The 16,193-nt window shown below is 45.1% G+C and overlaps 1 protein-coding gene across 4 annotated transcripts in view; it reads right to left on the bottom strand.

The window, feature by feature from the left end:
- Nucleotides 1-3,283: 3,283 nt before the first annotated feature.
- The window catches only part of LOC123774777 (uncharacterized), a 37,306-nt gene continuing 24,396 nt past the window's right edge, over nucleotides 3,284-16,193 (bottom strand). For 3 of the 4 annotated variants that reach the window (XM_069310806.1, XM_069310805.1, XM_069310803.1), the window contains exons 2-10: nucleotides 9,510-9,704; nucleotides 8,842-8,958; nucleotides 8,498-8,630; nucleotides 8,028-8,232; nucleotides 7,640-7,831; nucleotides 7,322-7,518; nucleotides 6,600-6,734; nucleotides 6,273-6,405; nucleotides 3,284-5,814 (exon numbers count right to left, since the gene is read on the bottom strand). In XM_069310806.1, the coding sequence (XP_069166907.1) occupies nucleotides 3,559-5,814; nucleotides 6,273-6,405; nucleotides 6,600-6,734; nucleotides 7,322-7,518; nucleotides 7,640-7,831; nucleotides 8,028-8,232; nucleotides 8,498-8,630; nucleotides 8,842-8,958; nucleotides 9,510-9,702 (3,561 nt within the window). In that variant the 5' untranslated portion in view covers nucleotides 9,703-9,704 and the 3' untranslated portion in view covers nucleotides 3,284-3,558. The remainder of the gene's footprint in view (nucleotides 5,815-6,272; nucleotides 6,406-6,599; nucleotides 6,735-7,321; nucleotides 7,519-7,639; nucleotides 7,832-8,027; nucleotides 8,233-8,497; nucleotides 8,631-8,841; nucleotides 8,959-9,509; nucleotides 9,705-16,193) is intronic. The other variant, XM_069310804.1, reaches the window with a different exon arrangement.

Here is a 16,193-nt window from a genome sequence, read left to right as displayed (position 1 = left end):
CTGGGAATCATGATTAGTAGGGCTCTTAGGAAGAAAAAAAGTATTAGCTACAGGACTTAAGCGTTTCTGAGATAAATTTAGCTTCTGTGATTAGATTAACGAATTTGTACATTCAGTTCAAGAAGTCATGTCCTGTTATCAATGGCTTCAGGCCAAATGGCATGAGATACTTTGAGCTCTGTAACTACTTCATACACTCACAAGTACTGAGAGATATTCTTGTGCTCTACCCAGAGTTTGCTAGTGCTGGGTAGTAGACTAGACTCACATCTCATGTTTCTTCCTGATTCCATGTTAAGACTAACCATCCTGTGAAATGAGGATACTAGACAGACTAACTGCTGGTAAATAACTGTAGTAAATATTTTTTTTATGAAAGTAGACTAAAGTTAGAGACGGTACAAACAAAGCCATACGAATAATTAAAAGATGCTCAAGAAATGTCATGATTAATATATTGAGGATGGAATTGAACTTACAGAGTATTGGGGGTTAGCTTCTGAGATAAACGTAGTTTCAGGGATTAGACTAATGAGAGGTGGTGGTTGTGGGGAAGGATCTAACGAATAAAAACATAAGAATTAAAGAAACTTCAAAAGGCCTATATGGAAGGAGTGTGCATAACCACCTTCCTCTCGCCCTGCACACTGAAAAGTCATATATATATATATATATACACCACGTACCTTACTGGATCTCAAGTCTGCCTTGGATACTGCAAACCGAGTGAGCCCAATAAACTCGCCCCTCGGGGCAAAATTAATGAAAATGAATATTGGTGGTCGACACCCCTCCAGGGAGATGTCCTCAGCATTCCTTATTTAATGTTTAAATAAATGCGCTATTAAACTCTGAGCCTAGCAGACCCAACAAACACATTTGGCTGATATACTGATACATACCATTGGGTATGCTAACACGCAAGACACTCTTAACTCCGTATTAGATTTGCCAGGACCTAGGACCTAGTCTTCACTGCAGAAATAACACACTAAATCGACGTCCACCCAGGCAGGGAGGAGCTGTTTGCAAGCTCAAACTGTATGATGGTTCCCCAGCTTGACTGTGTAAACAGATTCATATACCTTGGCCTTGAGGTCCCACTGTGTGGTCCTGTTGTAATCAGACTCTGTCACCAGTGTAAAGAGAGGCTCAGAGCTCTCAAGGCTGTAGTAGAGTATGGTGCCAATGTCTGAATTATTAAAATGTTGTACTTCGCATATATTAAATCTTTAGTGGATTATGGTATTTTTTTAGCGGATATGAGGCAGAGTGATATCTACACTAGCAATTCCATCTCTCGTCATACTATTACGAAAGAAGAGCCACACATCCAATAAAATCAGCAGACTCCTAGATGTTACTGCTACTCGGCTTTAGACTCTGCTATAAGTATCTTTGGGAGTTTTCATTACCTGCTGATGTAAACCTGATCAAATGTAAACTGTTAACATTATTCATACACCCTCCGTCACTATCAATCCCCGACCGTCCAAGTGGGTTGGGCACCATTCCTTCCCTCCGTCCCATCCCAAATCCTTATCCTGACCCCTTCCAAGTGCTATATAGTCGTAACGGCTTGGCGCTGTCTTCTGATAATTCCCTCCCTCCCTCCCTCACTCCCTCCGTCACTATGTGATGGAGTGCAAAAGATGCACGAATTTAGAGACAGCTCTTTAAGAAGTGTTTAAAAAAGTGTAACTATTTCATTCAAAATTATCTACTACCAGAAATTAAACCAAACATCTTCAGTTTACTAACTGTAGGTAGTAAATATGGGGGACTCTTAACTGGGGTGAGAATAGCTTGAGCTACCTCATCCCTTTGTGTGTATTTTACCTCAATAAACTTATTTCAATTTCAATTTCAATTTCAAACCACACATTGCACAGGAGATGTGTAGAGTGTGTGTGGCACGGGCATGAATAACCCGTAATTGGGATTCAGTTCCTGAGCCGATTATGTGCCTCTGTAACGTTTTTCCGCTACCGCCCACAAGCTGGGCATGGCGCATTGTATTGCAAAATACCTATATTAAACAGTGAGGACATCGCCCACGGTTAATTTAACCTAAAATGAGCACAGGTTCAGGTAGCGAGTCTAAAAGGTGTTTAAGACTGGGAGGAGAAGTCTTAACACGTGGAGTGGGATAATTGGAACAGATGGTACACATTTATTCACATGGGTACGATTGACAGTGGAATGAACGCTTGACTGAACAAGAACGGAAACATTGACATAGAAGTAGTACCACCATTGACCTGGGAGTAGTACCACCATTGACCTGGGAGTAGTACCACCATTGACCTGGGAGTAGTATCACCATTGACCTGGAAGTAGTACCACCATTGACCTGGAAGTAGTACCACCATTGACCTGGGAGTAGTACCACCATTGACCTGGAAGTAGTACCACCATTGACCTGGAAGTAGTACCACCATTGACCTGGAAGTAGTACCACCATTGACCTCGAACAATATCACCATTGACCTGGAAGTAGTACCACCATTGACCTCGAACAATATCACCATTGACCTGGGAGTAGTACCACCATTGACCTCGAACAATATCACCATTGACCTTGGGAAAGTATCACCATAAATTATACCATGACCTTGCAAATTAGCCTTTATTAAAACATTACATTTTTATATGCAATTTTTTTAAATATAAAACATTTACATATTATTTCAGTGTAAATAATACTGAAATAACTTCAGTGTTATTTTTAATTAGTTTGAAATGTGTTTCTAGTAAGCAATATATCACAGTTTTAATAATTCTTATATGAGGCTTTAACGGTTTGATATATTTAATATTCACCCCCCTCAAACCCCCCTTTAAAAATATAAGATATATTTTGTTGGATTTTGAGTGTTATATTTTTGAGTTAGATTTAGAAAGATGAACCTCATATGGCATATTATTCAATGGAATAATAACGCTGATAGACGTGGTGGGAATGGACAGGTCTGATCAGTTGCAAGATTTGATTGCAATGAATACGATTTGAAAAACAATGGCAGCTTATGAATTAATTTATCCTGAGCAAGTACTTTCAAACACTAACTTGAACTGGAAATTACATTCCTTCTAGTCCATTGACTCTGATAATAATCAAGTTCCTTCCAGACGAACCTACAATAGTATTGCATTCAAGATGTTGCAAGAGAAGGCATCGATGTTGTCCACAGGAAGTTGCAATTAGATACAGCTGTAATGCTGACAAAAACTGTAATTGTTGAATACAAAGAACGAGTTGTATAAGTACCTTTAACATTGATGCAGCTGAAAACTTTATTTAGTGTAAATATGAATAATACATTATCAAAATGCAACAGTATCATCCGCTCGTATACTTTAAATAAAATGAAATCTTCATTTAACGTATAAGGCAACAATATTATCAATATTATTGATTACTCTGCCACAAAGGCGGGTTTTTTCGTATTTAAAACAGTCGGAACTAATCAGTAAAAACAATAATAATAATGTACAAACGATAAGAAGGAATAAGAAAAATACACTAAAGCCAAATACTTAAAGTTAATTTGCAAATCACGTAGTGGAGGAGACATTATTGAGGAGGTCTGAGTTGTACCGGAACCCCGTATTGGGGACACTGGCGGCAGCCATGGAGGGTGACGGGGCGGACCCAAGGCTTAAATGTGGCGGCAAAATTCGATGTTGGCTTCTGCAGAAAGACGAGGTGTCTGCAAGACTGTAGTGTGGGTCGGGGGAGCAGAGGTTAGCAGGGACACTGCTTATCGTCACCTCTTCAGGGTAATCCCCTGTTTGAAAATACTGGTAAGTAGCTGGGGGTGAGTAGACGTGGGGTTGAGACAAGGGGTGTGGTGGTGATGGAGACAGAGAGTGTGGTGGTGAGGGAGACAGAGAGTGTGGTGATGATGGAGACAGGGGGTGAGATGGTGAGGGAGACAGGGGGTGTGGTGGTTGAAGCATAGGGTGTTGTGGTGATGGAGACAGGGGGTGTGGTGATGATGGAAGCATAGGGTGTTGTGGTGATGGAGACAGGGGGTGTGGTGGTGATGGAGAAAGAGTGTGTGGTGGTGATGGAGACAGGGGGTGTGGTGGTGATGGAGAAAGAGTGTGTGGTGGTGATGGAGACAGAGAATGTGATGGTGATGGTGGAAGAGGCTGCTGTGGGAAGTCAAGTCGTGACTGCACTGTTGATCCCACTAACCTATGCTGTAAAGATGATACTAAATCATCACCCAGTATCTTTTTCACTTGCCGAAGATGGTCTGGGTTGTCTAAGGTGGCGAACTCTTCCAACATATTCCGAAAATGAGTAAGACCAGAGTAGTCAGTCAACGAATTGCGCCTTAGACGCGAACAATCTTCTCGTGAGCCACTGTGTGAGGGGGAAGACTGGTGAGGTGGGGAATGTTGTTGATGTTCGTGAGGAGGAAAGTGGGAGTCGTGAGGCGGGGAATGCTGATGGGGAGGGAAGTGGGGGTCGTGAGGTTGGGAATGTTGCTGATGTAGATGGGTAGGACTGTGAGGGTCGTCGTAGAGCAGCGGGTGTTCCATCCAGGGATGCGGAGTGTGTACAGTGGGAGACGTAGGCGTTATTGGCTCCTGCTTTGGAATGATCAAACCCGATCCTGACATACTTTGCTGATGCATCTGCTGTTGCTGCTCTTGTTGTAGCCGCTGTTGATGCAGCTGCTGTTGGTGCTGGATAAATAGGGCTTGCTGCTGTTGCTGCAAATGAAATTGGTACTGCTGCTGAAGCTGCTGTTGCCGTTGATGGTGGTGGTTCTGTTCTTCAAAATCGCCATACTCACCCACACCATCCATGGGTTGAGGCTCCAGTTGCATAAGAGCATGCTGGGATTGCGGGACGCCCTGTAGGCTGCTTTGATGGCTAGAACTGATATAGTCCAGCTGCGTCATGAGGTCCGAGTCTTGGGCAGGAAGTGAAACATGCTCTGCTTGACCATGTGACTGAGATGAGAGCTTCTGCTGCTGCTGCTGCTGCATGATAAACTCTGACGATGATGTGTGGGGAGGATGTGATGTCTGTTCAGGCATCAGTGGCGAATTTGGATGTGCCTCGTTAGGCAGAGGCTGCTGCTGTTGTTGTTGCTGCTGCTGCTGCTGCTGCAGTTGTTGCTGCTGCTGCTGTTGTTGCTGCTGCTGCTGTTGTTGATGCAGTTGTTGCTGCAGTTGTTGTTGCTGCAGTTGCTGATGTTGCTGAAGTTGTTGTTGTTGTTGCTGCAGTTGCTGCTGTTGCTGCTGATGTTGCTGAAGTTGTTGTTGTTGGTGTAGTTGCTGTTGCTGTCGTTGTTGTTGCTGCTGATGTTGCTGCTGCTGTTGATGTTGTTGTTGCTGATGTTGCTGGTGTTCGTACATTGTACGCCCGTCAGGGAAAAGATTGCCCAGACCAAAGTTGGGAGAGCTTAGGACGTTCATAATTGACTTTTGGAACTGTTGCATTATTAGCCGCTGGAAGGTCGGGTTATTCGCTAACTGTTCCAAGTCCAGCGACGCCAAGAGCCCGCCAATTCCAGAAGCAAATGTACCCCCGATGTTGCCAGCGAGCGGCGCACCAGGGACCATTCCCGCCACGGTGGCTTCCCCGGGGGCGCTGGGCGCGTCCGGGCTCAGGCTCACTTGCATAGGGACTACTGGCGGAGGAACGCTGCCCTCGGGACCTGCGGAGGAGCCTACATCTCTCCGAGAAGATACTGGTAGAGAGGGCGATCCGCTTTGCTGGTGCATGATGGTGGGCCACTGAGTGTAAGGGTTGAGGTTCAGTTGGCCGAGTTGCAACTGTATCTCTGCAATCTGATAGAAGAAGAGTCATTTAAGCAAGTCATGTCGGGTGCTTTATGTAAATACTAGTATCTATTTCAATATATTTTAATCTACGAAGCGCTATGAAGCATTGAATAAATTTAAATTTTTGTCTTTCTTCTCTCGTATGTTTATCATGAACATTTATGTTTCAAAGTTAATCTTATTTTCCTTGTTCTTGTCTTTGTCCTCTTTTGTTATTAACATTCCTCTCTATTTCTTGTCAGTGTTCCCATGTCTCTCTCCTTCGCGTCCCCACTAAACCTACTGCTTTCATATCTCTTTTCATCCCTTATTACCCATCGTTCATTTCTTTCCCTTCCCTTTCCCTTTCCTTTCTCCCTTCTTTCCCTTCCCTTTCTCCCTTCTTTCCCTTCTCACTTGCCTCCTTTCTCTCTTCCCATTCGCCTCCCTCCCGCTTCTTATTTCGATGTCTAGCAGCGACTCACCTCCTTCTTGGCCAGTTTAAGGTTGTACTCGGTGTGTTGGTCGTTGAGTTCGCGGAGGTCGGTGAGCTTGACGAGGAGGCGCGGGTAGAGGATGGGGGCGTTGTGGGGCCCGTAGCGCCACCCGAGGTACTGCCTGACCACAAACACCAATCCATTAATATCTCGCCAATCTTTTTCTCCAGAATTAAGTCATTAATGGGAAAACGATTTTGAAATAGTGATTTTGCTGATACTATTTTGTATTTAAGTCAGAGTTACATGTTTCTAATGGCAGATTAGATAGAGTGATTTGGTAGACACAAAGATGGGGAGGTTTAGAGGGCTGACCTGAGGAGCTGGAGGTAGTGGTCTTGGCGGGTCTGGATGGTAGGGGCAGCAACCAGCCCGGGGCGGTCGCTGGTAAAGAGCACAATCAGCAGTAGAAGCATCATCACAGGCTCGTCCACGTTCAAGTCTTTCAGGCTGTAGGAGACAAGTAGACTGAGTGGTGCTGAAGGACCAGGCGAAGGAGAGCAAGTAGACAAATAATTACCAAAATAAAAGAAAGCACTAAGGTTGGATAACATTATTCAGATTTCAACTAAAAGCTACGTTCTTAAATATTATTTAAAATGTCAATACGACTGGAGAAAGTCAAAAGCGTAGCAGTATTAAATTAATATGAATGATTAAGTGTGTGCGTAAAGATATATGACTTGTTAAAGTGGTGCGAAACATAATTTATGGTCATCTTAGAAATTTTGGCATCAATGAGGTGTGTGACTGAGATGAACAAGTCAATACAGGGAAGATTTTATTGGCAATAAAGGGTAGGTTTCCTGTATATGAAAAACCATGAATGAATCTCATATATTCAATCGGGCCAATATATTTATAATTTCTAGTGCCTCATTATATGACGAAGGACATGGGGGGGGGGAAATATTATGAGTGTGAAAAGGTCAATATTGGGTGTAGTTGTCCATCTCACTATCCAGTGATGGATACATATAATATATCATAGTACCTATCCACAGTACCAGAGTACTGTGGTACTGTACCCACAGTACCTGTGGATAAACTTCATGTGCATCTCGTAGAGCTCGCACGAGACGAGCTTCTTCATGTCCTCGACTCTGAGCGTTGGGGCGTCCTTGTAGAGCTGGTGGCTGGTGTTGGGCCAGCGGTTGTTCTCCGTGTCAAAGCTCTGGACGCCTCGGATCAGTGACATCTCCAAGATGCCGCTGCGAAGCAAGTTCTCCTGGTCCTGCAGTGTGAAGAGACGTTACAGGTGAGAGATAAAGCAAGTTATTGCATCTGGGGAGACAAGCTACAGTATCTAAGGAGACAATCTACTGTATCCTGGGGGGGGAGACAAGCTACTGTACCTGGGGAGGAAGGTCGCAGAACTCGGGAAAGAGCCTAGCAAAATAAGCGAAGCGTCTGACGATGGTGGTAAACATGTTGATGATCTGAACGCTGGGACGGCCTATATTGCACTCCTTCAGGTTGGGGCGGTAGGGAACTTCGGTGTACGCCTGTCTGTAGTTCAGCACCGCCCGCTCCACCTCATCCCGCTCCTGCAAGGGGCCAAATCATTAGAGCCTGACTGACATGGCATTCAAAATACATTCAAGAAATGTGGCATATCTGCGCATTCTCGGAGATGCGGCAAAACTACCTAATCCATGACACATTACATTTTGAGACAGTACTGTCGTAGAGCCCCTCACAGAGCTTCTTCAGACTATGTTTTGGAGTGTTTGGTTCACTAACCGTTGCTGTCATGTGCTCGAGCATGGTGTCCTGGTCTGGCTCGAATGGCAAGAGCTCCCTCTTGCCGTCCTTGAGGCTTCTCGACCTGCCTGTGTCGTCCGCCATCTTGGCCTTCTTCTCCGCCCTGTGCTTCATCATTTGAGCGCGGTCTTCTTCCGACATCACCCATGATCGCTCCATCCCGATAGACGTGCATTTCTTGTACCTGAAGGTGCAGGAGACAAGCGTGTTCGCTCTGTTTAGTGCACTAGAAGGAGTACTTTGACAGTTTCCTTACTTTATGATTAAAGAAAATGGAACCATTTTAAAACATCCGCCGCATGTCATAAATCAGTAGCCAAATATAGTATCACGGAGGGCTTTATGACTGGTTATTATTAACCATTTTTTAATGCAAAATAAATTGCAATCTGTTTAGCGTGTAATTTCACAGATGCGGTGTAAAACCAGCTAAATATGAGCAGACATACCTGCAGTATTGGCAACATTTCCTGGAGGCAATGTTGATGACACAGTTTCCATCGTACGGACAGGAAAAGTTGACGAACGCGTCGTGATGGACAGCTCGCCGGAAGAACGCCTTGCACGAGTCGCACGACAGACCTGAGAGGATGAGAGGGTATTGAGGTGGGATTGTGGACACCACAGTGTGAAATTAAGAGGATAAAATAACAAACAAGGCTCTGCCTGGCCCCACAGCTAACGACTCCACGGGACTAAGATCGGGGCTGAAGTGCCCAATGGTGAAAACTTAAGGGACACTATAAAGCTAACATCGAAGTGTGGCAGGCAGCCAAGACGGCTGTGTACTGACCTCCGAAGTGCATGCTCTTGGCCTTATCGCCGCACACCCTGCAGGTCCTGGAGCTTCTGCTGGCGCCCTGCTCAGCGTCGGAGCTTGCGCGGGAGTTGGACGGCTGCCCTGGGGCTGCTGCAAGCAATACGTAAGCGTAAATTAGATTATACTGTTGGCCTATGCAAGATTATAGTAGCTACTGCCATTAATAAATTATCAGTGCTTGAAGGTCGAGATTATGAGATGGAAGGTGGTCGAGCTACTGATAGATGAACTGGTTGCGTATAGAAATATTTGATTGTCAGTCTGCACACCGTGGGTTACAGTAAATCGACATTACACAAGGAATAAATCGACACATATTCACGCTGGACACACAAAAGCAAAAACACAAATAGCAGCACACAAAAACACTGCACCGACACACAGCAGCACACACGAGCAAACACTCGACAGTGTAAAGAAACACTGAGTTATGGCAAGATTAAGTATAGATTACAATACACAAGGTCGAAGAACACCATCAAGGTGCATGGTTACAATTTCGGCGCCACGCATATTAATTTTTTCTTCAGAAAGGATAAATGGAGTATCATCATAGCTATCACACATGCCGAGAATATTACTAGAAAAGCATACAAACAGAGGAGGGAATCTTTTACATACAGTCCACAACTGTAAATTACCTTGTGAATCGGAATCGGAGATGGATCCTTCATCAGAATGGAAGTCATCCGTACCGACGGCGACGCTGATGCCACTGCTGCTGGTAGTGGTGGTGGCTGATGTCTCCTGCTGCTGCAGGTCTTTCACCTCACCTTCTGGCAGGTCCTTCGTTTGCTGGCTCTCATCACAACTCATCTTCTTTTCGACTTTCATGTCTGAGGGGCAAGGAAACGAATGACAATTACAAAACCGATACCATCCATACCCGACCTGGAACAGAGATTACGACCCGTCCTCCTAATAGAACGTCGCATTTTGACGTAAACTCTACCTAAGGCCAAAAATTGTCGTACTAGAAAATGGTAGATAACGTGAAATGAAGACATGCGTATATGTAACGCCACACTCGATCCTCCCGGCTCGTGATACTGGTCAAGGAATGTTTATATGATGTTCCAGGAATGGAAAGGTGGAAACATGTTATTCCAGGAATGACATGGTGAGGACACGATGTTCCAGGTTTAACACGATGACGCCATGATGTTAAAAGAATAAATGACACTGGTTGTTATGCGAAATATACAAATAATCTAAATAATTTATCATTAACACACATGTAAATATAATTTATTCATTTATGATGATACAGTGTGAATAATGACCACGGAGAAAAGTCCCGGTGACAATGACATTGTAACGAGAAACATGTTGAAACATATGATGCAACAACAGCAGGAGAATTAATATCTAAAGCATATATATAATGCTAGAACAGCAAGAGGACACAGCCCCGCTCCTGTGCCAGGTAAGTCCACTACGGGCTCACCATAGCCCGTGCTAATTGGAACTTTTTTGTTCCGAGTAGCTGAATCTAAAACAACAACAGCAAGATGAATAGCTTGAGGAACGGCTGACAACAGATGTAATTAAGATCACATCTAGTGGTAGAGGGATGATGGCACCTCACAGAGATCCAGTCGAGATAATCCAAGTTGAGAAAGTGCTAGAGTTTGATAATAACTACGGGAGAGCAATTAGTAAGCTTGGAGCGGTTGACTTTATAAACGAATATCAATGATACGTGGGATGAATCCATGAAATGCTTGGTGACGGTGGCGTGTGGTGTTGCACAGGCTGGGAGAAGAGTTGCATTTAGTCATTGCTGCAACGAAGCAGCAGCGAAAGCAGACAGTAAGGAAAAAAAATGGATTTTGTAGATTCCAAGCAAATGAGAGGAAGGCGAGTCAAAGACACTTGGAAGTAACATAAACCTACACTTATGAAAATACAATAAAGTTATCAAGTGGTAACAAGACTTGGTTTACCAAGTCTTGTTACTTGGTAAAGTCTTGCATCAGAAAGTCTTGCTGATGCTGATGCCGGATTACGGCGGAGAGCAACGTTGTGTTTTTTCAGTTCTTCCCATAAGTTTGGGTTCCTTCTTGTGGATATCTTGAGATGATTTCGGGGGCCTCGACCAGGCTTCCTTTTTGTTACATATCCCCAAGAAGCAGCCCGTACCAGCTATCTAACTCCCTGGTCCATATTTACTGCTAGGTAAACAGGGGGGCATCAGAGTGAAAGAAACTGTCCATTTGTTTCCGCCTCCGCCGGGAATCGAATCGGGGGCCATTAGGGCTACGACTCCCAAGTCCACTCAGCCGTGTCGAGGCCCTAAAGGTGTGTGTTTCAGTTTTATTATTCATGTCTGTTAGCATTCATGAAAGTTGATAAAAGGTTCAACAGACTTCATGAATACACAAATCTGAACATATACATTGTTGTTCCTGGTTACCACATCTGAGGACGAGCACGTATTAGGAATACTTGTGCTGCTGCTGCTGACGCTGCTGCTGCTGCTGCTGATGATGATGATGTTGCTGCTGCTTCTGCTGCTGATGCTGATGATACTGATGCTGCTGCATGCTGTTAATATTGCTGCTGCTGCTTGCTGAACCTTTCACCAGCTAAGCCATAGTAAATATAATTGCTTCTACCAACAATTATATATAAGCCAACAACACTGCGCCACAGACAACACAGCGAAACAAAGAAACGGAAAATGAGGTCACTGTAAATGTTCTTCAACCTCATTTCCTAAGCGCCGGAGTGACGCCATCCTGCTAAAGATATGAAAGATGTATAGAAGAACTGGTGGGCGGTGGGGGTGGGGGGGGGGGGGGTTGTTACCCTGTACAGCCCCCGTGGCGAAGTGGTAACACACTCGCCTGGCGTTTCGCGAGCGCTTTGGCTTGGGTTCGTATCCTGGGAGGATTGACTGGGCGCCAATCGTTAACTGTAGCCTCTGTTTACCCAACAGTAAAATGGGTACCTGGTTGTTAAACGATTTGGCGGGTCGTATTCCGGGGAAAATTAGGATTAACGACTTGCCCGAAATGCCATGTGTGTGTTTACTAGTTGTGTGTTTTTGCGGGGGTTGAGCTTTTTTGCTCTTTCGGCCCGCCTCTCAACTGTCAATCAACTGTTTACTAACTATTTTTTTCCCCACACCACACACACACACACACACACCAGGAAGCAGCCCGTGACAGCTGACTAACTCCCAGGTACCTATTTACTGCTAGGTAACAGGGGCACTTAGGGTGAAAGAAACTTTGCCCATTTGTTTCTGCCTCGTGCGGGAATCGAACCCGCGCCACAGAATTACGAGTCCTGCGCGCTATCCACCAGGCTACGAGGCCCCCTGTGTGTGCTAGTGGCTGTACAAGAATGTAAGAACTCTTTTATATATATAAAAACAAAAACAAAAAAATACACCTCCGCATGACCCCTCGCAGTGACATCATCAAAATGTTATACTCAAATTCTGTCAGTTGAAATGTAACCAATCACAGGCGAGTAGGCCTCTGACGTCATGCCAGACAGAGGAGCATCAGGCATGCTCCCAGCAGCCGCAGTTCTCCTCACAGACTCAGAGTAGAAGGACCTCGGCTAGGCAGATATATACCTTGCTATCTCAGTCAATAAATATATACAGAAGCGACTACTGTGTCTACCTTCTACCCCGAACAAAGCAAACGAATAAAAATGTCTTTGCTTTGCTCAAAGTAAAGCATGACAAATAGAACTTTGCTAACAATTTTGCCGAGATCAGTGGGTAATGTTTTATGATTTGGTAAGAAAAAATAATTTTGAATTATATTTTTTTTTTTAGAGGGATGAGTTGTTGGCGATCGGTAGCCACGGCCAGAATCGTCACGCGGGACCGTGCCCGGCTGTATCCGGAGCAAATGGGCTCATCCCCGATTCACCCATGTTATGTGAGGCTAGCCCCGAGCATCTGGCCTCCAGCCTCGGACAGAGACAGCTCTAAAGATAAAGATAAATCAAAGATGCACATAAAAAGGTAAATAATGATGTTCAATTGCTACATCTGTTCATTCTGGCCGCTGGATGGAATGCACGGATGCAAGTCACATCGTACACAAGACGATTCCTCAATGGATTTTGAAACCTACCTAACCCTAACCCAACTCAACTCAACCTAACTTAACCGAAATCAACCTAACCCAATCGAGCCCAACCTAATCTAATACATTCTACCCTATACGGATTTAACACACAGAAAACGAGTTTTGTCGAATTGTCTTATGTACGAAATGACCATACCCTGAAGACTGTTGGCAGCTCAAGTAGGAAAAGAAAACGGATGAAGAAAACAATTTAAAAATATGGCAAAGTTCACTGCGCGAATAATTGATAACGGAGGTAAACTCACTGTACGTATGATGAAGCTGACGGGGGTAAACTCACTGTACGTATGATGATGACGGGGGTAAACTCACTGTACGTATGGTGAAGCTGACGGGGGTAAACTCACTGTACGTATGATGAAGATGACGGGGGTAAACTCGCTGTACGTATGATGAAGCTGACGGGGATAAACTCACTGTACGTATGATGAAGATGACGGGGTAAACTCACTGTACGTATGATGAAGATGACGGGGTAAACTCACTGTACGTATGATGAAGCTGACGGGGTAAATTCACTGTACGTATGATGAAGATGACGGGGTAAACTCGCTGAACGTATGATGAAGATGACGGGGTAAACTCACTGTACGTATGATGAAGATGACGTGGGTAAACTCACTGTACGTGTGATGAAGCTGACGGGGGTAAATTCACTGCACGTATGATGAAGATAACTGGGGTAAACTCACTGTGCGTACGATGATGACGAGGGTAAACTCACTGTACATATAATGACGAAGTAAACTCACTGTACGTATAATGAAGATGACGGGAGTAAACTCACTGCACGTATAATGAAGATGACTGGGTAAACTCATTGTACGTATAATGAAGATGACAGGGTAAAGTCACTGTACGTATAATGAAGATGACGAAGTAAACTCACTGTACGTATAATGAAGATGACGAGGTAAACTTACTGTACGTATAATATGTAAGATTACTAAGAATACTAAGTCATACGTATGACGAGATTATTATAAGATAAAACTATTGCGTGAATAATACCGATTACAAAGTAAACTAACTATACGTATACTGACAAGTACAAGGGAAACTCACTATACGTATAGTGACAAGTACAAGGGAAACTGGGCCGCATGTATAGTAATCCTTGAGCGAGCTACCTGCCACTTCGGACACAACACTCTCTGGCCACGTTACGACTCCATGAACAGCAAGCGAGTTTACGACCAATATATCGCTGTCAGTGTCGACCAAACCACACACTAAAAAGTGTAGGGACGACGACGTTTCGGTCCGTCCTGGACCATTCTCAAGTCGATTGTCAGCTTTTTCTTGCGTGTAATGGTTTGCCACCTGGCCGTCGTCTACGGCCTGTCGATGCGCTGTTATTAACGTGAGTGTAAGAACTGATTCAATTCCCCGGAGTGCAACTGGTACATGCCTTGTCGAAGGGCTGGGGGGAGCCTCGCCGAGCTGTGTGGTTCACTACGTGCGTGTGGGTCGCCTCCCGACCTACGACTGGTCTTGGCTGCTCTCCCGGCTACCCCCTTTGAGGCTTCCTGCTCGTGTGTATGGGTCGACTCCCGACCTACGACTGGTCTTGGCTGCTCTACGCCTTGATGCTTCCTCTTCCGCTGCTGGGGCACCAATCACGGCACGTTGACCGCTCCTTCCTCTCTTACGCTCGCGGTGTGGTGACCCCCCTCTTGCCTTCCCCCGGGGAGGTAGTCCCTGTTCTGATAGTCAGTACCTCGCCAGTCCTGCCACACCTGGCTACACACATGTTCGGGGAGCACGTTTCCATTGTTATGCATACAAGCAAGCTTCCCCTGTGCCTCTGTCACTCTCTCCATTTATCACATTAGCTATCTACATTTGCAGCACCCAGACGCTGCCCAAGAAGATAGATAACGTTAGGAATACTACAACAGTATTCTTCTTAATCGTCCATAAAATCATATTCTGACAAGGTATACAAGGAGTCCTGCTCGTCAAACCCTGCACCGATAGAAGCTTGCAAGATCAACACCTTCAGAGGAGCGCAGGCGAGGCATCACACCCTTGTGCTTGCAACACACCGTAGACAAGCACAACAAACTCTTCTGCCGACAGCGTGTGTGTGCGTTACATTACAGCAAAGGTGTGTGAGCTTACAAAGCATCGACTCCTGCTATAGGTCGTTCAGCAGCGAGTGTATTCAAGCCACCCAACACGCCATGGTAATGAGGCCAACCTCGCCACTCCATTAACAATGCTAAGTGGTCTTTGTTGGAAGTAGCGCTGCTTCCTTTGTCGGGGTTGTGAGCTCACAGCTCGGGGGGGATAGGGTTGGGGAAACTTAAATATTTTAATTACTCTCCATATGCAGCTACTGTCTATTGACTGTCACAGTCGAGTCTTGCAAGTGCTGGTGGTGCAACAGCAGTAAGGGGATGTTCTCCAGGTGCTGACACTGCCACAGAGCACCAACACGGGCTCACCGAGGGTGGTGTGCGGGTATGAGGTAAGATGAGCGGGAAATGAAGAATCTGGACGAGTATTGTTGATAGTGGGCGGGTACTGAGGGTGCGGGTGGGACCTGTAGGTGGTGGGCGGGTACTGAGGACCCACAACACAGGCGTGGGAGCCCCCCCCCCCTGAAGGCTCGCCACGGGTGATGGCCCTACGGCTTCACCCTCGACGCTAAACCAATTACCAGTCTCCTGGACGACAATGGGATACTCGAGGGAACATTTACTTTAGTGTCCCCTTACTGTATGTTTCACGCTAGAGACATTTCCTCACTCTTTTTCTACAATTTTTTCTCCATGAAAAATGAATATTTAATTACCTTATGTTTAGACATTAAGATATATGTTTATAAATGGATATAAAGCATGCGAGATATAATGATTAACTGTGGTAGATTTAGTATCTACTTGATGGTTAGATAACTTAGTAATGGCTGTCATAATATTTTAACGATTAATGTGCTGCTAATTGATACAAGGGGCACCAGTCTTCGCTACCTACCATTGGCTAGTTCTGGTGCCAATTCTGACCTGATTGGTGTTGGAGTGTTATTATTGGCTGTAGATTAAGCTCCTCCCCCCCCTTCTCCTCCCTTTCCCTACACACATCATAGTGAGGACCTCGTAGCCTGGTGGATAGCGCGCAGGAATCGTAATTCTGTGGCGCGGGTTCGATTCCCGCACGAGGCAGAAACAAATGGGCAAAGTTTCTTTCACCCTGAATGCCCCT

The sequence above is a fragment of the Procambarus clarkii genome, chromosome 68, assembly GCF_040958095.1.
Source record: "Procambarus clarkii isolate CNS0578487 chromosome 68, FALCON_Pclarkii_2.0, whole genome shotgun sequence".
NCBI lineage: Eukaryota > Metazoa > Arthropoda > Malacostraca > Decapoda > Cambaridae > Procambarus > Procambarus clarkii.
The sequence above is the reverse complement of the archived record's forward strand: the minus strand, read 5'-3'. Positions and strand labels throughout refer to the sequence as shown.